General features: G+C 50.3%; 1 protein-coding gene across 2 annotated transcripts in view; it reads left to right on the top strand.

Annotated features, from left to right (window-relative positions):
- The first annotated feature begins 243 nt into the window (after positions 1-243).
- PRDM15 (PR/SET domain 15) overlaps positions 244-23,930 on the top strand; it is a 69,266-nt gene continuing 45,579 nt past the window's right edge. Inside the window, exons 1-5 of one of the 2 annotated variants that reach the window (XM_024996507.2) lie at positions 244-1,676; positions 18,247-18,292; positions 18,813-18,906; positions 20,294-20,447; positions 22,682-22,934. In XM_024996507.2, the coding sequence (XP_024852275.1) occupies positions 1,320-1,676; positions 18,247-18,292; positions 18,813-18,906; positions 20,294-20,447; positions 22,682-22,934 (904 nt within the window). In that variant the 5' untranslated portion in view covers positions 244-1,319. Of the gene's footprint in view, positions 1,681-18,246; positions 18,293-18,812; positions 18,907-20,293; positions 20,448-22,681; positions 22,935-23,930 lie in introns of both variants that reach the window. The other variant, XM_024996511.2, reaches the window with a different exon arrangement.

Genomic DNA, 23,930 nt, shown 5'->3' with positions numbered 1-23,930 from the left:
CAGGCTCCTCCCTCCATGGGATTCTCCAGGCAAGAGTACTGGAGTAGGTTGCCATTTCCTTCTCCAGGTGGATCTTCCCCACCCAGGGATCGAACCCGGGTCTCCCACATTCCAGGCAGACGTTTTAATCTCTGAGCCAAGGCAGCTACATTGCCAAATCTGAGCGCCCAGGACTAGATGAAGGATCCTTCTGGTCTCTTCTGTTTCTATTCCTCTGTGACTGTTTGTTCAGTGAATGATAAGGGTTGAGACCATACAAGCCCCATCCCTCCCCCAAGCTTGGGTGGAAGGCAGAGGGGACAGAAACAGTTTGTGCCAGGCAGTGGCGCTCTGGCCTCAAGTTCGCAGCATCCGGGGTGCCTATAGGTACTTGGCACAGCGCAGTGTGGGGCAGTGGTTAAGGCAGAACTCTGGGGACTCCCAGGGCCTGAACTTAAAAGGCAGGATCTCCACTCACCAGTGAGCTGCTCTAATTTAGGAGCTTGGCAAGCAAGTCAAGAGCCTCTAAGCCTTTACCAAGTGGACAGAAAGATGACCAAGAAAGGTAACAAGCAGGTCTGTGGGCTAAATTCAGAAATTGTTATTCCTGGGCGGCAAACAGACTTATCGACACCGGCGGGGTGGGGGGTAGTGGGGGTGGAGGTTGAGATGTATGGAGAGAGTAACATGCAAATTTACAATACCATATGTAAAATAAATAGCCAATGGGAATTTGCTGTATGACCAGGGAACTCATACAGGGGCTGTGTAACAACCTGTAAGAGTGGGATGGGGAAGGAGAGGGGAGGGAGGTTCTGGAGGGAAGGGACATGGGTGCACCTATGGCTGATTCTTGATGTTTGACTGAAAACAAAACTCTGTAAAGCAATTATCCTTCAATTAAAAAATAAATAAGTTAGAAAAAAAGAAAGTTCGACTCTCTTTCACCTCCCCTCCCCCACCCCCAGGAAATTAAGTCTCGAGGGAACCGTCAGAAGAAAGGTCCGCGCTGGGTGGCGGTGTGCGAGCTGCCAACGTGAACCCGCGAACCCGTCGCGGGTATCCGGATCCGCCACGCCACCGGGGAAGGGGTGCGCGCGGCCGCTTGACGCCCCCTCCGGCCCCGGGGAAAGGGCAGCCGGAACCCGCTACGCGTCTGCCGCCCGATCCGGATCCACACCGCCCGTTCACCCAGCGACCGGTCCACGCCTCGCCCGCGCCCTGCCAGTCCAGTCCACGCCGCTCCGGTCCCCCTCGTCCATGCGATCCGCAATCCCACTGCCCCGGTCCACCGCGTCCGCTACCATTCCACCGGTCTGTGCCACCTCCTCTCGGTCCACATGACCCGCGCCCTGCTGCTCGCTGGTCCATGCCGCCCGCTTCCGCGTCCACACCTCCTACTCCCAGGCTCTCCAGTCTACGCCGCCCGGGGCCCCGTCCACACCACCCGCTCCCGGTCCGCCCTGCCCGCTCCCCAGTCCAGACCGCCTGCTCCGCGGCCACACCGCCCAGTCCAGGCCCAGGCCGCCCGCTCCCGCTCTCCTGTCCAGGCTCTCGCGTCCACGCCGCCCGCGTCCCGCGAGGACTACAACTCCCACAATGCCTCGCTGCCGCCCCCCGGCTTCCGGTGCTGCGCAGTTTCCGGAGCGGATCGCAACCCGGAGTCCGGATCCGATCCCGCTCTGCACATTCCAAAGGCAGGTAAAGCCCGGGTCCCGCGCCCGCCGCCCGCCCCCGCGCGCGCCGCCCCGGCCAGCCACCCCCGGCCGGCCGCCCCCGCGCGCCCCGGCCCGGCCTGCCGCCCCCGGCCCCGCCCGGCCCGCCGCCCGCCCCGGTCCATCCGCCATGCCGCCTGTTCTTTGTTACATTCGCCGGCTGCGGGCACCGTGGGCGATCGGAGTCAAAACCCGGCTGGATTTCCCGGAGCCGCTCCGGGATCACCCTGCGCGCCGCCTGCCCGCCCGCCCGCCGCCGCCGGCTCCGCCGCGGGCCCCGCCGCCTGCCGCCCCTCGCCGCCCCCCGCACCCCGGGCGGCCGGCTCCCGGCGCGGGGCCGGGGCCGCGCTCGCCCGTGGGCGCGGCGCAGGGGGTCCGCCGCCCCCGGCCCCCGGCCCGCGGTCCCGCCCCCGGGCGCCCTCGTCGCCGACGGTCCCTCGTGATGTCACGCTCCCCCGTCCTGGGCCCAGCCTCCGGGGGCGCACAGGGAGGGTCCCTGGACCCCTGGCTTCTGAGATTACAAAGGCAGACCCCTGAATTTGGGCGATGGGGCTGCCCACCCCACCCCCATCCCCAAGAGCACCCTGCATCCCGTTTATGTAAACCCTTGCGTGGCAGAGGCAAGATAGTGAAACCCACGGACAGGTGACATGTGCCCACTCTCCGGGTGGGTGGCCGTGCTGGGAAGGGGTGCGCTGGCCCCGCCCTGGCGCGGACAGGTGGACCAGCAGGCCATGTGGCCTCTGGAGAGGATGTCGGACCGGTGAGGGTCAGCTTTGAGGGGACAAGTGGAAACGCCCTATGGAAATATCCACCTTCCTGATGGTTATCGTTATTTTGTGTTTATTAAGATCTTAATGTAGTGGATGAGATTTTTTTTAATCCACAAACGCTCAGAAATTGCCCTCTCCCCACCACTGGGTACACCATGGGTAGATTAAAATGGTAGAAAAAAAGTGTGTGATCAGAGACACGTGGACCCGTGTACATAGTTAAAGCTGCCAGCCCACAAATATCAGGGTTGCCTAAGCCACTCTCATAAAATCTGGACTCACCAGATCAATTTGGAGAACACTGTTAAGTTCCTGGAAGTATTAAGGATGAAAAGTAAATGAGCAACTGGTTTTGTAACAAATCTTTAGAGCCAACAATGTGAACTCTGCCTGGAATGATTGTGGACACTTTGTTTTATAAGTCAGCCCCCCTCTTCTCTCTCCCCCCACTACACACATACCGCTACCATATTTTGTTTCAAATCTGGATATTTTCACATTTTCCACATTTTCACTGCTTCATTCTGCTTCTCTGCATTTCCTTGACATCACTACCTTATGGTGGTTGAATGGTTAAGAAAACAACTGTAGTTTGAATTTTGAAGAGGAAAAATAGTAGGATTTATCCTATGTAGTTTTTTCCTCCTATATCTTTGATTCATATTTTTGCAGAAAAATTGCCAACAAAGAATGCAGTAGTAATATGTTCTATTTTGTAAACAGAAAAAACATTTATATTTTTCCAGAACACCCATAAACCAAAACAAAACTCAACTGCGAGGCTAATAGCTTTTCTGGGAATAATGGTATTTGAGAAAGAACTCCATTAGCTTGGCATATGTGTCTCACATACCATTGTCTGTGTAGAAGGCCGGAGAACGCAGCACCCATTCTGCAGGTTTGAGAGAGATTGAAGGCAGCTGTTTCTTGGACATGGGATTTGAGAGGCCGAGTTTGTGAGCAGGGACTCAAATGCTTTCTCAGCCTCCTTTTCACAGTTGTGACCCATGACAATACTCGCTGAGTTCATCTCACACAGTTCATGTATGCCTACATTCATCGGCCATCGTTCAAGCAGCTGTTCCTTGCCGGGTGCTGCAGAGAAGAGAGAAGGCCCTGCCCCATAGATCGAATGTTCTGGAGGGGAGGAGATGGATAGTGGTTGGAGCCTGGAGGAGAAGGCAGGAAGGGTGGCAGGTGGAGGTGGGGGTTGGGGCAGGGGTGGGCGCACTTGGGCAGTGGGGACCCAGAAGGTCTATCTGGGGAGGGGATGGCTGAATGGAAACCAGTGTTCCTCAGTGGAGATCTGGGGTGAGGGCAAGTGCAAAGGCCCTGGGGTGGCAGCAAGCTTTGTGTGGCCGAGTCAGGGCAGCACAGGCTGTACTCTACTCAGAGTTCACCCTGAGAGCCAGACACCCCTGGGGGCTTTGGGCGGGGTCCAGCAAACCTGTGTCTTTCCCTTAGAAACAGGGTGGAGGCAGAGGGGAGATGAGGAGTCAGGACAGGACAAGGAGTGTTTCCAGAGTGAGGCGGGCCTTGCTACTGGACTGTTGGGGAATGTGCAGGGGTGACAGGCGGTGCCATTCGCTGAAGGCAGCTGACAGGTGTGCAGGTTGGGGCGTGGTCAGGGAATCAGGGCCCAGGAGACCAGCAGCATTTTTAAACTGCCCCTCAGGGTGGGAGAGACCCTTGCCCTGCGCTCGCGGCCCTGGTCCTCACCTTCCTGAAGTGCTCCCGGCTTAAGAAAGGCCCCTCCCGTCATCCAGGACATGGCGACCCCCAGCCCCAGTCTCAGTGTGGGCCGTGGTCAGCTCACAGGCGTGTGGGCATCACGGTGTCTGGGAGACCTCGGGCAGTGGCTGTCGCTAAGTAGTGACAGAGCCCCTCCCCCGCAAAATTGCTTGTCTGTGGAGCAGAGCCTTCTGCACTCACATCTGTGAGAGCAGAGGATAGGAGCGGAGCTGAATCAAATTCCACCGTACATGAGTGGACTGGGGAGAAAGCCCTGTTTACCTCATTAATCCCAGCCTGTGTGTCAGGTCAGCGGTCACCGGTGTGGGCAGCACTTCCATTTTGATCAGTGGTGTCCCAGTTATTGGAACGATAGCTCAGTCCAGGAGAAGTTGCCACAGACTCAGGGTCCTAGAAAATCAAGACCAGTTTGATCTATATGTATAAAAGGTGATCCGTAGTCATTTCAAGCACCAATGTAACACGTGGGGTTTAACACCTGCAGTGATGGAAACAAATGCTGGTAGAGACAGAAGCACCTCCTGAAGGGGGAGAAGAGCTTGTCCACATACCCTATGACCGGATGTCACGCTCTGGTGCTTTGATTCCAATAGACATGCTTAAAGAGCCACAGAACTATTTTAAGAAGTCAATATTTATAATATGCTGGAAATTATGTCCCTCACAGCTGTTTCAGATGGTGATTGCAGCCATGAAATTAAAAGATGCTTACTCCTTGGAAGGAAAGTTATGACCAACCTAGATAGCATATTCAAAAGCAGAGACATTACTTTGCCAACAAAGGTCCGTCTAGTCAAGGCTATGGTTTTTCCAGTGGTCATGTATGGATGTAAGAGTTGGACTGTGAAGCAAGCTGAGTGCCGAAAAATTGATGCTTTTAAACTGTGGTGTTGGAGAAGACTCTTGAGAGTCCCTTGGACTGCAAGGAGATCCAACCAGTCCATCCTAAAGGAGATCAGTCCTGGGTGTTCAGTGGAAGGACTGATGTTGAAGCTGAAACTCCAGTACTTTGGCCACCTCATGCCAAAGAGTTGACTCATTGGAAAAGACTGATGCTGGGAGGGATTGGGGGGCAGGAGGAGAAGGGGACGACAGAGGATGAGATGGCTGGATGGCATCACTGACTCGATGGACGTGAGTTTGAGTGAACTCCAGGAGTTGGTGATGGACAGGGAGGCCTGGCATGCTGCAATTCATGGGGTCGCAAAGAGTCAGACACGACTGAGCGACTGAACTGAATTGAACAGCTGTTTCAAGTAAGGCTGAGCTACTTATACTGTCAGGTGAAGGACCGGAAATAGCATTTCACACAATACTTTTGTGGGACCATCAAAGAGGTCAAAGAGGTCAGTCATGCCTGGACCTAAGCGTTAGGTAGGATCAGGGCCTGGGTGGACTTGGGCATGGGAGGTGATGGCGAGTGAATGTGGGGAGAGGAAGGTGGTCAGCCACGTCTGGCATGACTCAGAGGTCAAGTGAGGTGAAGAAAAAGATGTTTAATGGACTTGACATGTGTCTTCAGTCAGCTCTGGGGGCAGGACTCAAAAAAAAAATCAATGGAAGAAGAGGACAGGGGAAGTGTGTATGGGTGCCACTCACAAGGAGTTTTCGTATGAAAACCTGAACACAGGAAGCAGGCTGGCAACAGTCATGCGTCAATCACCACCCCAGTTGCCGCTGCCCGGGGCCTGACTGCCCCCTCCACCCCGTCCAGGACTTGCCACTGGTTGGACCCGGAGGCAAACCCTGGTCACATCATTGCATCTGTAAATGTTTCGGTGTGTGTCTCTCCAGGAGAAGGACTCTAAAAATAACTGCCATACGTGAGCCCACCTAAAGCGTTTAATGCTGGCACCTTAATGTGGTCAAAATCTGGCCAGATACCCAGCCAGTGTTCAGATATCCAGCTGTCCAGTCAAGGTCATATGTACTTTATTTCCACTGGGATCCAGACCATTCCCACCCATTGTGCTGGAAGTCGCTTTTAAACTGCTGTGATTTGGAGATCACTGTGGCTACCCAGGTGGTTGTAAAAAAGAATGCAGAGATCCATATTCACTTCATCCACTTCCCACTGGTGGTACCACCATGCACAACTCCAGTACTGGGTGACTGGAGGAATGGTGACCTTGATGGGGTCCAGACACAGGACATGCCAGCCCGGTTGGAGCCCTCTAATAGCTTCATGCTCTCTGTCTTTCCACACCAACCCCTCCTTGACCCCCACCAGCCACTCACTGCTCTAGTTCCCTTCTCACTGATTTTGCCATTTCAAGAACGTGAACAGGATCACACACTATGTAACTGCTGGGGATTGGCTTTTTTCACCCAGCAGCATTCTGGAGGCTCACCAGGGTCTGTCGTGTGTCAGGAGTTCCATGTTTTCAGTTGCTGACTAGTATTCCAGACTGTAGATAGGCTACAGAACCAGGCACTCAGTGAGGCACCCTGGGTTATCTCCAGATGGGGCTGTTAGGAATAAAGCTGCCCCCAACAGCAGTGTACAGGCTTTTATATGGATGGAACTTTCCATTTCTCTGGGATGGCCACCCAGCCGGTACTGTTGCTGAGTCATAGGCCATGTTGATTCATCAGAAATTGTCGAATTGAATTCCATGCCACCAGGGTGCATGGGTGCCCCAGTCTCTGCTGTTCTGAGAGGTGTGTAGTGGTGTCTCATTGTGCTTTGTACTTGGAGGCTAATGATGTTGAACATCCCTTCATGTGCTCATTTGTCATTCCAGTGTTTTTGTTGGTGAAATGTCTGTTTATGTCTTTTGCCCACTTTACAAATGGGTTGCTTGCATTTTTATCCTATCCTTGGGTTTTAAGAGTTCTTTGCGTATCTTACATATGGATACATGGTTTGTTAAAATGTCTCTGGTTCTTTACTTTGTTCATCCTCTTAACAGTGAATTCTGTAAAGCAAAATCTTTAAATTTTGGTGAAGTCCCATTTATCAGTTTTCCTTTAGTCAACTATGCTTTTGGTAATAAGTCTAAAAGCTGGCTAGCCCTAGTTTCCAAAGATTTTCTTATCCTTTTAAGTTTCTTGTCTGTTAGGAATTAATCCTTGTGTAAGATGTAAGGTCACAGTTCTTTTTTTTTTTTGCCTCTGCATGTCCAGTTGCTCCAGCACTGTTGAAAAGACCATCTTTCTTTAGTTGAGCTCCTTCTACCCTTTGTTCAAAATCAGTTGAGCATATTTGTGTGACTCTGTTCTCCATTTCCATTGACCTATGCTTCTGTCTCTCCAGCTAAACCTGAGTCCTCATTGCTGTCCCTTTATAATTAAGTTTGAGTCAGGTAGGGTGACTCCTCCCACTTTAATCTTCTTTTCAGAATCATTTCCTAACAGTTATCATTACGGGGGCTGCCTCGTAAACCTCAGTTGTCACAGAGAACATCTGCTCCACATCACCCCTCCTTTCAAACCGTTTCTCACCAAGTTACACACAGGTCATCCTGACCTGAGCCTAACTGACATTCAGGATGAATCTGGCTTCCTAACACTGTTACTGTGGTCCTCCAGCGATCACAGGTTTCCTGACACTGGTACCATGGTCCTCCAGTGATCACAGGTTTCCTGACACTGTTACCGTGGTCCCCAGTGATCACAGGTTTCCTGACACTGTTACTGTGGTCCTCCAGCGATCACAGGTTTCCTGATACTGTTACCGTGGTCCTCCGGTGATCACAGGTTTCCTGACACTGTTACCGTGGTCCCCAGTGATCACAGGTTTCCTGATACTGTTACCGTGGTCCTCCAGCGATCACAGGTTTCCTGACACTGTTACCATGGTCCCCAGCGATCATAGGTTTCTTGACACTGTTACCGTGGTCCCCAGCGATCACAGGCTTTCTGACACTGTTACCATGGTCCTCCAGCGATCACAGGTTTCCTGACACTGCTACCATGGTCCTCCAGCGATCACAGGTTTCCTGACACTGTTACCATGGTCCTCCAGCGATCACAGGTTTCCTGACACTGTTACCATGGTCCTCCAGCGATCACAGGTTTCCTGACACTGTTACCGTGGTCCTCCAGCGATCACAGGTTTCCTGACACTGTTACCGTGGTCCTTCAGCGATCACAGGTTTTCTGACACTGTTACTGTGGTCCTTCAGTGATCACAGGTTTCCTGACACTGTTACTGTGGTCCTCCAGTGATCACAGGTTTCCTGACACTGTTACCCTGGCCCTTCAGTGATCACAGGTTTTCTGACACTGTTACTGTGGTCCTTCAGTGATCACAGGTTTCCTGACACTGTTACTGTGGTCCTCCAGCGATCACAGGTTTCCTAACACTTACCGTGGTCCTCCAGCGATCACAGGTTTCCTGACACTGTTACCGTGGTCCTCCAGCGATCACAGGTTTCCTGACACTGTTACCGTGGTCCTTCAGTGATCACAGGTTTTCTGACACTATTACTGTGGTCCTTCAGTGATCACAGGTTTCCTGACACTGTTACTGTGGTCCTCCAGCGATTACAGGTTTCCTAACACTTACCGTGGTCCTCCAGCGATCACAGGTTTCCTGACACTGTTACCGTGGTCCTCCAGCGATCACAGGTTTCCTGACACTGTTACTGTGGTCCTCCAGCGATCACAGGTTTCCTGGCACTGTTACCGTGGTCCTCCAGTGATCACAGTTGCTGTTTGTTTTCTTTTGGCAGCCGTGTAAGTTTTAAAAAGATTTAAGGTTAAGCAGCTGTTCTCAGACTTGAGCTGCATCAGAATAACCTAAAGGTTTGCAAATACCTTACGGTTTGCAGAGTATGGAGATCCCAGCCCAGAGAGGCTGCTCCAGCAGGTCTGGGGAGGGACCCAAGAATTTGCCTTTTCAAGAAATTCCCAGGTGCTGCTGGTGTTACTGTTTGCTAGTCCAGGGACCACACTTTGAGAACCACTGGTGTAAGGTACGTATCTCCAGGATCAGTAGTTAAAATGGCTGAATCTCACACTTTGTGAATTTTTCTGTCATTTCCCCCTACAAGAGTACTATCTACAGTCCCTTGTTCTAGGATTTCTTACATGCTGAAAAAGTCTGGAGACTGAACTTCCCTTCTACAAAGGAGCATTCCACGCACCAAAGGGATTTTTCCAGGATAGCACAGACTTCAGGAGGCTTCTTTATAAAACCTATTTATGACATACACATCACTAATGTAATATACAACAGTGAAAAGCTGAAAGCCTCCTTGCTAAAATCTGGAACAAGTGTGTCCACTCTCACCACTTCTGTTCAACATAGTTATTGGAAGTGCAGGCCACAGCAATCAGAAAAGAAAAAGAAAAGGTATCCAAACTGGAAGGAAGAGGTAAAATTGTCTTTATTTGCAAGTGACATGATACTATATATAGAAAAACCTAAAGATGCTACTTCTTCATGGATCACAGCCTTGTCATGGCAAAGGGGCTTGTGTAACTCAATGACGCTATGAGCCATGCCATGCAGGGCCACCCAAAATGGACAGGTTGTAGTGAAGAGTTCTGACAAAATATGGTCCACTGGAGGAGGGAATGGCAACCCATTCCAGTATTTCTGAACTCAGATCATGGCATCTGGTGCCATCACTTCATGGCAAATAGAGGAAGAAAAAGTGGAAGCAGTGAAAGACTTTGTTTTCTCGGGCTCCAAAATCACAACAAACCTTTGTTGGCAAAGTGATGTCTCTGCTTTCTTTTTTAAAATGACGAACCTAGATAACAGATTAAAAAGCAGAGACATCTCTTTGCCAGCAAAGGTACATATATAGTCAAAGCTATGGTTTTTCCAGTAGTCGTGTATGGTTATGAGCACTGAACCATAAAGAAGGCTGAGTGCTGAAGAACTGATGCTTTCAAATTGTGGTGGAGAAGATGACTCTGGAGAGTCCTTTAGACTGCAAGAAGATCAAAGCAGTCAATCCTAAAGGAAATCAACCCTGAGTATTCACTGGAAGGGCTGATGCTGAATCTCCGGTACTTTGGCCACCTGATGGGAAGAGCTGATTCACTGGGAAAGACCCTGATGCTGGAAAAGATCGAGGGCAGGAGAAGGGGCAACAGAGGATGAAATGACTGGATGACATCACCAACTCAATGGACATGAGTTTGGGCAAACTCCAGGAAATAGTGAAGAACAGGGAAACCTGGTGTGCTGTAGTCCGTGAGGTCATGAAGAGCTAGACACAATTTAGTCACTGAACAGCAACAAAAAAGATGCCACACAAAAACTACTAGAACCGATAAATGAATTCAGCAAAGTAGCAGGATGCAGGATTAACATGCATAAATCTGTTGCACTTCTTTACACTAACAGTGAAATATCAGAAAGGGAAAGTTAAAAAAAAATCCTGTTTAAAATTGCATAAAAAATACTTAGGAATAAAGTTGATTGAGGAAATGAATGACTTATATGCTGAGAACTATAAAACACTGATAAAGGAAATTAAATATTGTTTAAAGAAATGGAAAGATAGCCCATGCTCTTTGATTAGAAGAAATAGTATTGTTAAAATGGCCGTAATACTCAAAGCAGTCTACAAATTGATTGCAGTCCTTATCAAATGACTGGAGACATATTTCATAGACAAATAATCCTAAAATTTATGTGGAACCATAAGAGACACAGAATTGCCAAATCAATCCTGAGCAAGAAGAACAAAGCTGGAGGCATCATAACTCAGGCTTCAGATAATATTACAAAGGTGTACTAATCAAAGTAGCTTGGTATGGCACAGAAACAGACCTGTGAATCAATGGAACAGAGTAGAAAGCCCAGAAACAAACCCAAGTATCTACAGTCAATTAATTTTCATCAAAGGAGGCAAGAATGTACAATGGAGAAAAGACAGTCCCTTTAGTAACTGGCATTGGGAAAGCTGGATGGCTACTTGTAAAACAATGAAGTTAGACCATGGTCTCTCATTGCACATGAAAATAAACTCAAAATGGCATAAAGACAAGATACCAGAAAACTCCTAGAAGAGAATATAGCCCAAACATTCTCTGACATAAATCATACTGATGTTTTCTTAGTCTCCCAAGGCAATAGAAATACAAGCAAAAATGAACGAATGGGATCTAATCAAACTCATAAGCTTTTGCACAGCAAAGGAAACCACAATGAAAAGATAACCTATGGAATGGGAGAAAATATTTGCAAATTATGCAGTTGACAAGGGCTTAATTTCCAAAATATACAGATAGCTTGTATAACTCAGTAACAGAAAAACAAGTCAAAAAGTGGGCAGAAGACCTAAATAGCCATTTTGCCAAAGGAAGTCATCAGATCAGATCAGTCACTCAGTCGTGTCCGACTCTTTGCGACCCCATGAATCACAGCACGCCAAGCCTCCCTGTCCATGACCAACTCCCAGAGTTCACCCAGACTCACATCCATCGAGTCAGTGATGCCATCCAGCCATCTCATCCTCTGTCGTCCCCTTTTCCTCTTGCCCCCAATCCCTCCCAGCATCAGTCTTTTCCAATGAGTCAACTCTTCGCATGAGGTGGCCAAAGTACTGGAGTTTCAGCTTTAGCATCATTCCTTCCAAAGAAATCCCAGTACTGATCTCCTTCAGAATGGACTGGTTGGATCTCCTTGCAGTCCAAGGGACTCTTAAGAGTCTTCTCCAACACCACAGTTCAAAAGCATCAATTCTTCGGCACTCAGCCTTCTTCACAGTCCAACTCTCACATCCATACATGACCACAGGAAAAACCATAACCTTGACTAGACGAACCTTTGTTGGCAAAGTAATGTCTCTGCTTTTGAATATGCTATCTAGGTTGGTCATAACTTTCCTTCCAAGGTGTAAGCGTCTTTTAATTTCATGGCTGCAGTCACCATCTGTAGTGATTTTGGAGCCCAGAAAAATAAAGTCTGACACTGTTTCCACTGTTTCCCCATCTATTTCCCATGAAGTGGTGGGACCGGATGCCATGATCTTCGTTTTCTGAATGTTGAGCTTTAAGCCAACTTTTTCACTCTCCACTTTCACTTTCATCAAGAGGCTTTTGAGTTCCTCTTCACTTTCTGCCATAACGGTGGTGTCATCTGCATATCTGAGGTGATTGATATTTCTCCTGGCAATCTTGATTCCAGCTTGTGTTTCTTCCAGTCCAGCATTTCTCATGATGTACTCTGCATATGAGTTAAATAAACAGGGTGACAATATACAGCCTTGACGAACTCCTTTTCCTATTTGGAACCAGTCGTTGTTCCATGTCCAGTTCTAACTGTTGCTTCCTGACCTGCATACAGATTTCTCAAGAGGCAGATCAGGTGGTCTGGTATTCCCATCTCTTTCAGAATTTTCCACAGTTTATTGTGATGCACACAGTCAAAGGCTTTGGTATAGTCAATAAAGCAGAAATAGATGTTTTTCTGGAACTCTGTTGCTTTTTCCATGATCCAGCGGATGTTGGCAATTTGATCTCTGGTTCCTCTGCCTTTTCTAAAACCAGCTTGCACATCAGGAAGTTCACGGTTCACATATTGCTGAAGCCTGGCTTGGAGAATTTTGAGCATTACTTTACTAGTGTGTGAGATGAGTGCAATTGTGTGGTAGTTTGAACATTCTTTGACATTGCCTTTCTTTGGGATTGGAATGAAAACTGACCTTTTCCAGTCCTGTGGCCACTGCTGAGTTTTCCAAATTTGCTGGCATGTCAAGTGCAGCACTTTCACAGCATCATCTTTCAGGATTTAGAATAGCTCAACTGGAATTCTATCACCTCCACTAGCTTTGTTCATAGTGATGCTTTCTAAGGCCCACTTGACTTCACATTCCAGGATGTCTGGCTCTAGGTCAGTGATCACACCATCGTGATTATCTTTTTTGTACAGTTCTTCTGTGTATTCTTGCCATCTCTTCTTAATATCTTCTGCTTCTGTTAGGTCCATACCATTTCTGCCCTTTATCGAGCCCATCTTTGCATGAAATGTTCCTTTGGTATCTCTGATTTTCTTGAAGAGATCCCTAGGAATGGCCAAATGTTAGTTGCTCAGTCATGTCTGACTCTTTGTGACCCCTTGTACTGCAGCAGACCAGGCTCCTCTGTCCATGGGATTTTCCAGGCCAGAATACAGGAGTGGGTAGCCATTCCCTTCTCCAGGGTATCTTCCTGACCCAGGGATCAAACCCAGGTCTTCTGCACTGCAGGCAGGTTCTTTACCATCTGAGCCACCAGGGAAGCCCAGGGATGGCAAATGGGCATGTGAAAGGATGCTCAGCATCACTAATTGTTAGAGAAATGCAGATCAGAACTGCAGTGAAGTATCACTTCACACTGGTCAGTATGGCCATTGCTGAAAAGTCTGGCAGGAACCAGATAACAAGTGATGGAGAGGGTGTAGAGAAAAGGGGACCCTTCTACACTGTTGGAGGGAATGTCAGTTGGTACAACCACTATGGAAAAAACCATGGAGGTTCCCTAAAGCACTGAGAACTAGCATATGATCCAGCAGTCCCTGGGTATATCCCTGGGAGAGAACTGTAATTCAGAAAGATTCTGGCACCCCAGTGTTCATAGAAGGACCACTTATAATAGCCAGGAAGTGGACTCCTTGAGAGGCCAGACCAGAGGCAGGTGGCCACATCAGGCCTCAAGAAAGGCCAGAGTGGTTCCCGTCGTTTGCACCCTCTGATGCTGCCAGCTTTGTGGGAATCCTGTGTTCTGCCATGATCTGGCTTCAGTTTGGGGAGTGTTCTTGAGAACTTCCTTGAATGTGACCAGTGGAGGTCAGTGGTTCCTGCCAGTGGGCAGACGGTTCTTAGGCCCCTGAGGGCACCTCAGCAGCTCACGAAAGTGGGTTTCCACATGTTTCTTCCTCTTTGTCCTTCCTCTTTTGCGCTGTGACCAGCCGTTGCCCACATTCCAGGCTGACCTCTGACCCTGCCTGTGCAGGCCATCAGGCAGGAAGCCCCAAGTTAAACATGCTGAACCACTTGAGACATCTTGTAAAGGTGTGTTCCCAGGAACAGAAGCTACTGTGCTGTGTTTGGGGGAAAATATGCCCTGGTTATGGATCCTTGGCATTTTAAGGGCAAATTGGAAATCCCGTCTCTGCCTCATTTCCTTGTAACTAATTGACTTCGGTGGTGGAATTTTCAACTCTGTCCTCTACTCTGCTCATGAAATTATGTGCTCAGCAAATCTGCATTTTCATTTGGACTTTGCATTGTCTGCTGTTCATCCTTTAATAGCTCCTGGGGATGGGAATGGGACAGAGGGCATGTGGAATCAGCATTCAGGAAGTATGCAAGCCTGCATATGGTACCACAGATGGTCTTGGCCAGGAGTGGGATACAGGAAGGATGTACTGGGTTGACTTAATTGGGGATGGAAGTGTGGGGGGGAAGAGGAACTATTATCAAGTGGCACACACCAGGTGTATCTCACTTTATACTCCCCCCAAAGCTATATGGGGTGGGCATCTTAATTTCCCTTTTATGGGTCAGGAGTCTGAGACCCCAGAATGAACATGTTCAGATTGCCCACAAATATATAGGTAGTGGGGCTGGGTGTGGCTGCCTGCTATGGAGGTGAACCTCAAGGTTGAACCAGAAATAGAAGTGACCGGATGTGATAAAGGTTTTGTGGAGAGCAGGAGGACTCCCCTCGATGATGTTAGGTGGTGCCTTAGTCCCCGAGAGAAATGTGAGAAATGTGATGTTTCGCAGAGGTTAGCAGGTGGAGAAAAATAGAGGTCGTGTGAGACAAGGCTGCCCTGGAGGCATTCACAGTCCTGTGAGGCAGGGAGAATAGAAGTGGCCACGTGGAAACTGGCTTTCTCTAAATGGCAGTGCATTAAAGAAACTAAGATCATGGCATCCAGTCCCATCACTTCACTGCAAATAGATGGGGAAACAATGGAAACAGTGACAGACTATTTCCTTAGGCTCAGAAATCACTGTGGAGAGTGACTACAGCCATGAAATTAAAAGTCACTTGCTCCTTGGAAGAAAAGCTGTGACAAACTTAGTGTATTAAAAAGCAGAAATATCACTTTGCTGACAAAGGTCTGTATAGTCAAAGATGTGGTTTTACCAATAGTCACATATGGATGTGAGAGTTGGACTGTAAAGAAAGCTGTTCAGTTCAGTTCAGTCGCTCAGGCGTGTCCGACTCTTTGTGACCCCATGAACCGCAGCACGCCAGGCCTCCCTGTCCATCACCAACTCCTGGAGTCTATCCAACCCATGTCCCTTGAGTCAGTGATGCCATCCAACCATCTCATCCTCTGTTGTCCCCTTCTCCTCTTGCCCTCAGTCTTTCCCAGCATCAGGGTCTTTTCAAATGAGTCAGCACTTCACATCAGGTGGCCAAAGTATTAGAGTTTCAGCTTCAACATCAGTCTTTCCACTGAACACCCAGGACTGATCTCCTTTAGGATGGACTGGTTGGATCTCCTTGCAGTCCAAAGGACTCTCAAGAGTCTTCTCCAACACCACAGTTCAAAAGCATCAATTCTTCGGCACTCAGCTTTCTTTATAGTCCAACTCTCACATACATACATGACTACTGGAAAAACCATAGCCTTGACTAGACGGACCTTTGTTGACAAAGTAATGTCTCTGCTTTTTAATATGTTGTCTGCTGCTGCTAAGTCACTTCAGTCGTGTCCGACTCTGTGCGACCCCGTAGACAGTAGCCCACCAGGGCTGGGAATCCCGTCCCTGGGATTCTCCAGGCAAAGACACTGGAGTGGGTTGCCATTTCCTTCTCCAGTGCATAAAAGTGAAAAGTGAAAGTGAAGTCGCTCAGTCATGTCCGACTCCTAGGGACCCCATGGACTGCAGCCCACCAGGCTCCTCCATCTATGGGATTTGCCAGGCAAGAGTACTGGAGTGGGTTGCCATTGCCTTCTCCGAATATTTGTCTAGGTTGGTCATAACTTTCCTTCCAAGGAGTAAGCGTCTTTTAATTTCATGGCTGCAGTCACCATCTGCAGTGATTTTGGAGCCCAGAAAAATAAAGTCAGCCACTGTTCCACTGTTTCCCCATCTATTTGCCATGAAGTGATGGGACCGGATGCCATGATCTTAGTTTTCTGAATGTTGAGCTTTAAGCCAACTTTTTCACTCTCCTCTTTCACTTTCATCTGAGTGCTGAAGAATTGAAGCTTTTGAACTGTGGTGTTGGAGAAGACTCTTGAGAGTCCCTTGGACTGCAAGGAGATCCAACCAGTCCATCCTATAGGAGATCAGTCCTGGGTGTTCTTTGGAAGCTGATGCTGAAGCTGAAATTCCAGTACTGTTGACACCTGATGTGAAGAGTGGACTCATTGGAAAAGACCCTGATGCTGGGAAAGATTGAAAGCAGGAGAAGAAGGGGGCAACAGAGATTGAGATGGTTGGATGGCATCACTGACTCAATGGACATGAATTTGAGCAAGCTCTGAGAGATAGTGAAGGACAGGGAAGCCTGGCATACTGCAGTCCACGGAGTTGCAAGAGTCGGATACAACTGAGCGACTGGACAACAACAACATGTATTTTACATATGGAAGCGGATGGCTGCTAGGGAAAGGTGAAAGCCAGGTTTCACGACAGTGTCCTAAATCCAGAGCCATGCACACATGTGGCTTGTTAAAAGCAACATCGTTCTGGGTGAGGAAACATTTCAAGGCCCAAACCCATCCCACAATAAAGAGGACCGTACTGCATGTTGCCTTTGGAGCACCAAGTCAGGGAATTCCCTGACTGTGCAGTGGTTAGGGCTCTGTGCTTCCACTGCGAGAGCCCGGGTTCTATTCCTGGTCAGGGAACTGAGGTTCTGCAAGCCACATGATGTGACCAAAAAAACAAAATGGAAAAAAAATTTTTTTTCTAATCACAAAGTCAGTCTCTGTATATGGTTTAGGGGGCCATTAGCTGCTGCTGCTGCTAAGTTGCATCAGTTGTGTCCGACTCTGTGCGACCCCATAGACGGCAGCCCACCAGGCTCCCCCGTCCCTGCGATTCTCCAGGCAAGAACACTGGAGTGGGTTGCCATTTCCTTCTCCAGTGCATGAAAGTGAAAAGTGAAAGTAAAGTCGCTCAGTCGTGTCTGACTCTTATCGGCCCCATGGACCTCGGCCTACCAGGCTCCTTTGTCTGTGGGAGCAGGAACTGTCTTTAAAAAATGCCAATGGAGGGGGACCTCCCTGGCGATCCAGTGGCTAAGACTCCATGCCCCCAGTGCAGGGGACCTATGTTCGATCCGTGGTCAGGGAACTGGATTCTACATGCCTGGTGCAACCAAATAAATAAATACTAAAAAAATATGCAAGTGGAGCACTGAGCTGAGCTTTCTGGCTTTATAGCAGCTTCCCACTAGGTAGCTATTTTACACACAGTAACTTACATATGTCAATCCCAATCTCCCGATACATCCCGTCCTCCCCTTCCCCCACTGTGTTCACATGTCTCTACATCTGTGTCTCTATTCCTCCCCTGAAAATAGGTTCATTTGTATCATTTTTCTGGCTTTCACATATATGCATTCATATGTGAAATTTTTCTCTTCCTAACTGTACTCTGTATGATGGACTCTAGGTCCAGAAGCACAGGGAGCTCAGTTTGGTCCTCTGTGGTGACGTCGAGGCATGAGATGGGGGTCGGGGGAGGTCCGCAAGGGAGGGCATATATGTATACATGTAGCTGATTCACTTCATTATACAGTAGAAACGAATACAACCTCGTAAAGTAATTATCCTCCAATTAAAAAATATTAATCATCAAAAATGCCAGTGGGAAAGAATGTAAGGAAGAATTGTATGTATAACTGAAGGAGAAGGGCACGGCAGCCCACTCCAGTGTTCTTGCCTGGAGAATCCCATGGACAGAGGAGCCTGGTGGGTACAGTCCACAGGGTCACAAAAAGCTGGACACGACCGAAGTGACTCAGCACGCATGCATATATGTAACTGAATCACTTCGCCGTGTAGCAGAAATTAACACCACTTTGTAAATCAAGTTTACTCAATAAATTAAAAAAAAAAAAAATGCCTTGGGCCCAAAGCTGCTCATTAATGTGGCACTGTGTCCTGGCAGGTGGCGGCGATGGCTGAGGACGGGAATGAAGAGATCATGTTCATCTGTAAGTGTTGCAGGGCCCGTGGCCCACCTTCACCAGCAGGCAGAGTCACGTGCACGTCTGGTCTTTGTGTAGAGAAAAGCTGTCTCCTTTTAGATGGGATTTTCCCTGTTACTAAGAACCACAGTGTATGACATGAAATGTGCTACCGGGTCCGATTTTAAAAGAATCTGCTTTCCCAGAACTCCCGGCAAAGGGCACTGGGACAAGGGTAGCAGCAGACTCAGAAAGGTAATCCCAGGTTTTAGAAGGGTTTCCGGCATGTTCGATTTATGAGAAACGGGTTACGTTGGTGAGTTTTCGTTGACTGAGACGCTGTCCTGCGTCCCCATAGAGCTGACTCGGTCAGCCTTGCCGCGTGCCGTGGAGCTGGGTTTTTCTCCTGGGGGCTCGTGTCCTGTGTTGCTCTCTTTTTGCACTTGTGGGGAGCGCTGTGGGTCACCCCCGGGCTGTGGGATGCTCTGTGGGCGTCTCCCTCCCCTCTTGATGCCCCCTCCCCTGATGCCAGGATGTCTGTTTTCAGGGTGTGAGGACTGCAGCCAGTACCACGACTCTGAATGTCCTGAGCTGGGCCCGGTGGTCATGGTCAAAGACTCCTTCGTGTTAAGCAGGGCCAGGTGAGTGACCCCTCCAGCTGTCTTTACCATCCTGCCTGTCAAACAGGGTTGTCTGTTTGTCACCTGTGGCGAGAGCCTGGCCACCTCGGTGTCTACACAAAAGGAGGAGACAGCAAATAAGGAGGAGAGGGATCGTCCTCTTGTTCGAAGCCACCATCCACTGCAAGCTGTTTACCTGCCCCGGGGATGAGCCTGGGCATGTCAAGGAAGAGGCTTCCTGGTCAATATCTTTTATCTAGTTCCTGGTTCAGCTGGGGCGCTGAGTTGGTTTATACACCAGGTGACCACGGCTGAGGTTGTAGGTCTGCTCCTTCAGTCTCCCCTGTGGTTCGAACCCAGGCTTGCTGTCTGACACATGCCTGGCTGGGGGCTGGAGCTGTGGGCAGTGAGTACAGGTGGCTAGGCAAAGGGGGAGTAGCTGCTGGACGAGCACCTAGATCTGGTGCAGGGGCTCTGTGGCTCTGCCAGTCCACATTTCCCTGGGGTTGGGGGACCGTGTCCCCTGTGGGGCCCCCAGGTTGCAGCCCTGTTGCCACGTGGTAGCTGTTTGGACCTGGACGAGACATGCCCCTCTAGGCATCCTGGTTGTCTCATCTGTAAAGAGGAGAGGGTGGCCCCTCAGACGTGGCTGTCATCACGACATCTGCTTTAGGAATGGGCTGGCACTCAGGCTGTCATCACTGCTGTTCCTAGAAGCCTCCCAACTAGTTTGACTGTGACTTACCTGTGCAGAGCAGAGAGATTCCTATTTTGGCCCAGACCACAGACCTGACCAGCTCTTCCAGACCCTTCAGTGGTTGCCCATTGCCCACAAACCTCCAGTGGGAGCCATCAGTCCTTCCCGGATGGGTTCCTCATCTCAACTGGCCTCCTGCCGCTCCTGTGAGGGGTCCATACCCCACCCCAGACGTGGGTCAGGCGTGCCCTGGTCTTGGCTCACGCTAGGTCCTTGCCGACACACCTCCCTTCCTCTCCCACCAGGATACACGTGTCCTCTCCTTAACATTGTCTGAATTGACTTAGAAAGGCCACATTCGTGATGAACCTCGCCCAGCGCAGCCTCGCGGGAAACCCTCTTCTGGTCTTGTCATTCCCGTGGTCCTTTCCACGTGGCACCTCTTCATGGTCTCTCTCTGGTCCTCCCTCCCTCTCTATGGGCCCACTTAGGGGGTGTGTGTGTGTGTGTGTATGCATGCATGTGAGCATTGGCTCTGTCTCCTGGGTGGGGAGTATAAACACATCTTCAAGTCATTGCCTCTCCATCAGCTGCTCTGGGGCCAGCGGGAGCAGCCTTCTCCATCGTCCTAACCCTCTGTCCCTGGTGAGGGTGGCACCCTGGCCAGTGGGCACTGGAGGCCGAGACTCTCTTGCTTTGTTTCATCTCTAGGTCATCCCTTCCCTCCAACCTGGAGATCAGACGCCTGGAAGACGGAGCTGAGGGGGTGTTTGCCGTGACCCAGCTCGTCAAGCGCACGCAGTTCGGCCCCTTTGAGTCGCGACGCGTCGCCAAATGGGAGAAGGAGTCCGCGTTTCCACTGAAGGTACACGCTGGGCTGGTGGGGGCTGTGGCACCCGTGTTTGTGACCTTCCTTGCGTGCAGGTGTGTGAGGGTGATGCTCACTGAAGAGTTCAGTGATTTACAAACATCATAGAGACAGCTCTAGGTGTTGTAGTTCTGCTGAATTTCCAAGACAGTGTTTCTTTTTCTTTTTTTTTTTTTAGTTTATTTTTATATCACAAGAGCATGAGTTAAGTTAGTATTTTGCAAAACTCATAAGAGTATATTTAAAACATAGGCAAGAATGGACAGCCCCCCTACCACCCCAGTGCAGGCTGTAGGAGGGGCTTTCTGTGGAATTTGCAGAACCGCGTGGGGATTTCACACCTGTGTGGAGTTTGCAAGGCTCTTTTGAAAGGAAGGTGTTTTGTGTTGATGAGAGACCAGTGCAAAATTTGGCAACTCTGAAAAGCACATCAGACAGGGAGATGATGGCTTCTGTGTGACACTGAGAAAAAGGAAATGGAAGAAAATCACAGGGAGGACTTGATCACTTAAAGTGAGACCCCCAGAGGTGCCGCGAGGCTGGGGTTGTGAGTATGGGTCACAGCTCTGGCCCCATGCCCAGAGGGCTCAGCCGCAGCCAGCCTTCAGAAACACCCATGAAATAAACTGAGAGGAACAGGCGCTGGTCGGGCAGCAGTGAGCCCCAGAGGCAAGCTTTCCTGGAGACCCTTAGCAGAGACCCAAGTGTTTTGTGACAGAGATGATCCAGCTGACCGTGGGGACTCGACAGTCCTCAGAGAACTGAGTTTACAAGGGAGATTTCAGCATGGCAGAGAGAAAGGAAAGGGACTTGATTTGTTTACAAAGAAAGGAAAGAAAGAAAGGCTGTTTTATGTGCAGGAGTGATGTCAAGAGACCCGGGGCTGATGGGAGTAATCGCTGTGGGCCCATGGTTGGCCAAGGCCTCTTTGAAAAAGCCCTTTGTGCCTGTTTTGGTTTCTTTCAGTGACTCAAGATTCCGAAGGTCTGTGTCTGGTGTTGAGTTGTTCCAGCACAGGCTCAGTGTTGGGTACCTGGGTGCTGGGGGCACCTTTATGCCCACAGGAGGAGGCTAAGGCCAACTGGGAGCAGCCCCTGTACCAACTAGGAGGCATTAGGCACCTGGTAGCCCCCTCCACCCCCTCCCCTTCTCAGAGGGGGTTCTCCAGCTCTTAGCAGTGGGGTGCCCCTACAGGAAAAGGCAGGAGAAGAAGGGAGATTTCTTTCTATAATGAGGAAACAACAATTGCATCAGCAAATAGGGGACTGGAGCCCCCATTCCATGTGGTTACTTTGAACTTCAAAATATTCAGGCTTCTCCCCCTCGTCCCTGCCTGCATTCCATCCATAAAGTGATGGTGCTGCTTTTTAGATGAAGGCACAGCTTGTAAAGATCAAGGAATGGGACTTCCATGGCCCAGTGGTTAAGACTCTGCACTTCCACTGAAGGGTGCACAGGTCCACTCCCTGGTCTGGGAACTAAGATCCCGCATGCCGCCTGGAATGGTCAACAAGTCAATAAATAAATGAATAAATAATTCAAATTTTTAAAAAGGGATTGAGAAACTTTGCCAAAGTCATTGAACATAGTTGCAACAGAACTGGGAAAAGAACTCAGGTATCCTGATACACCCGGCCCAGGTATAGAGTTCAGGTGTTCCCCTGACACCCTGGGCCAGGAGTAGAACTCGGGTGTCTTCATGCCCACTTGAAAACTGATTAGAGCTGAGTGTCCAGGTCCTACACCTGGACCACAGGTAGACCTGAGGTGTCCTCATTCCCAACAGGACCATGCGTAGCACTCAGGGCTCCTGAGAACTCCTGACCTGGGAGTAGAGCTCAGGCTTCCTCGTGCATCCTGGAACAGGAGCAGAGCACACGTGACCAGGTACCCGCCTGGACCACAGGTGGAGATGAGGCACCCCAGTTCCCACCTAAGAACTCAGGCCTCCCCCTGACACCTGACCTTTAGTTGTGCCTCCTGCTTCCCTGTTGCCTGTGACCAGTCTGACCTGTTTCGGGGGTCCTCCTCTGCCCGCCCATCAGTGTGGACACCTATCAGTGTAGAACAGGTCCGTGCAGTGCCCTGATGTGGCAGTGTCTAGACTGGTCACTCAGTAGCCCCTTGCGTGCGCACATGCACACACACACACGTGTGTGCACGCTAATACACACACTGGTGGATAACCAGCCCCCACCCGGCCCTGCGGTGGTCTGCGCTCCCCCCGCCAGGTGTTCCAGAAGGATGGGCACCCCGTGTGCTTTGACACCTCCAACGAGGACGACTGCAACTGGATGATGCTGGTGCGGCCGGCAGCGGAGCCAGGTCACCAGAACCTGACAGCCTTCCAGCACGGCAGCGATGTCTACTTCACCACCTCCAGGGACATCCCCCCGGGCACCGAGCTGCGTGTGTGGTACGCAGCCTTCTACGCCAAGAGGATGGACAAGCCCATGCTGAGGCAGGCTTGCCCCGGGCTCCAGGGTATGTGGTGGCCCCTGCCCCCAGCCTGCCCGCTGTCCTGCTGCCCCTGCCTCGCACAGCAACCTGATGTTAGTGAGAGGCGTCCAGCTGGGCAGGCCTGCGGGGGTGGGGAATGCAGATGGGTTAGTTGGTGTGCATGTTGATTGCCTGGCCTGAGAGGCTGTTAGAAGAGCTCGCCCAAGGCCAGGCTTGCTGGCGGCAGCTCCATTCCCAGCTCGGTCCTCTGGCTTCCCACATCACTCACCTGCCCATCCTCTGGGGTCAGGTTATGGTCCCAGGGTTTGGGCAGAGGGAATGGAGCACAGGGAGGTTAAGAAACCTGCCTTGAGTCACAGAGCAGAGAGTGAAGGAATCAGGATTTGAACCCGGATTCTGGCTCCAGCAGCCTTCTCCTAGAGGTTGGAGTGTGCATATGTGTGTGTGTGTGGGGGGGGGGGTGGTCAGAGAAAGACCTAGTGGACACCTGTGATTCACCTGCATCGTATGGAGAAGCAAATCAGATGAGGGCTTGCCACCCCGAACTGGGGCGTCTGACCTTGTAAGGGGCGGGTGGACTTAAGGCTTTTCCACCCCCATTGTAGGTCCTTTGGGTGCATGTCCTTCCCACCTGACCTTGTGAATGGCTTACATGTGGGGCTGTGACCTGGGTGAATGGGATTTCACACACCCCACCTGGGACTGCCGGGGGTGGACACGCTTGTGGCTGCCTCTAAGATGAATTCCTCTTGGGGAGAAGCAGACGCTGACTTTCCTCCTGACCCCAAACCACAGGATTCTGACAAGGAAATGATCTCTTTTGTTTTGAGCACTGTGGGTTACAGATGGCTTGGTAGGGCAAGAGGGGTAACAAGTTTGGGGGGCTCTGGGCTGTCCCATGACCCCTACATCGTAGCTGAGGTTTGGGAGCCACTCCAGGTGGGCTTGCCCAGCAGTATCAAGGAGGGAGGGGTCCATGAAGTGGCCCGCACGGTTTCTCAGAGCACTGCAGACCAGGGC

This window comes from Bos taurus, chromosome 1 (genome assembly GCF_002263795.3).
Source record: "Bos taurus isolate L1 Dominette 01449 registration number 42190680 breed Hereford chromosome 1, ARS-UCD2.0, whole genome shotgun sequence".
NCBI classification, from domain to species: domain Eukaryota; kingdom Metazoa; phylum Chordata; class Mammalia; order Artiodactyla; family Bovidae; genus Bos; species Bos taurus.
This window is presented reverse-complemented; position numbering and strand designations above follow the sequence as displayed.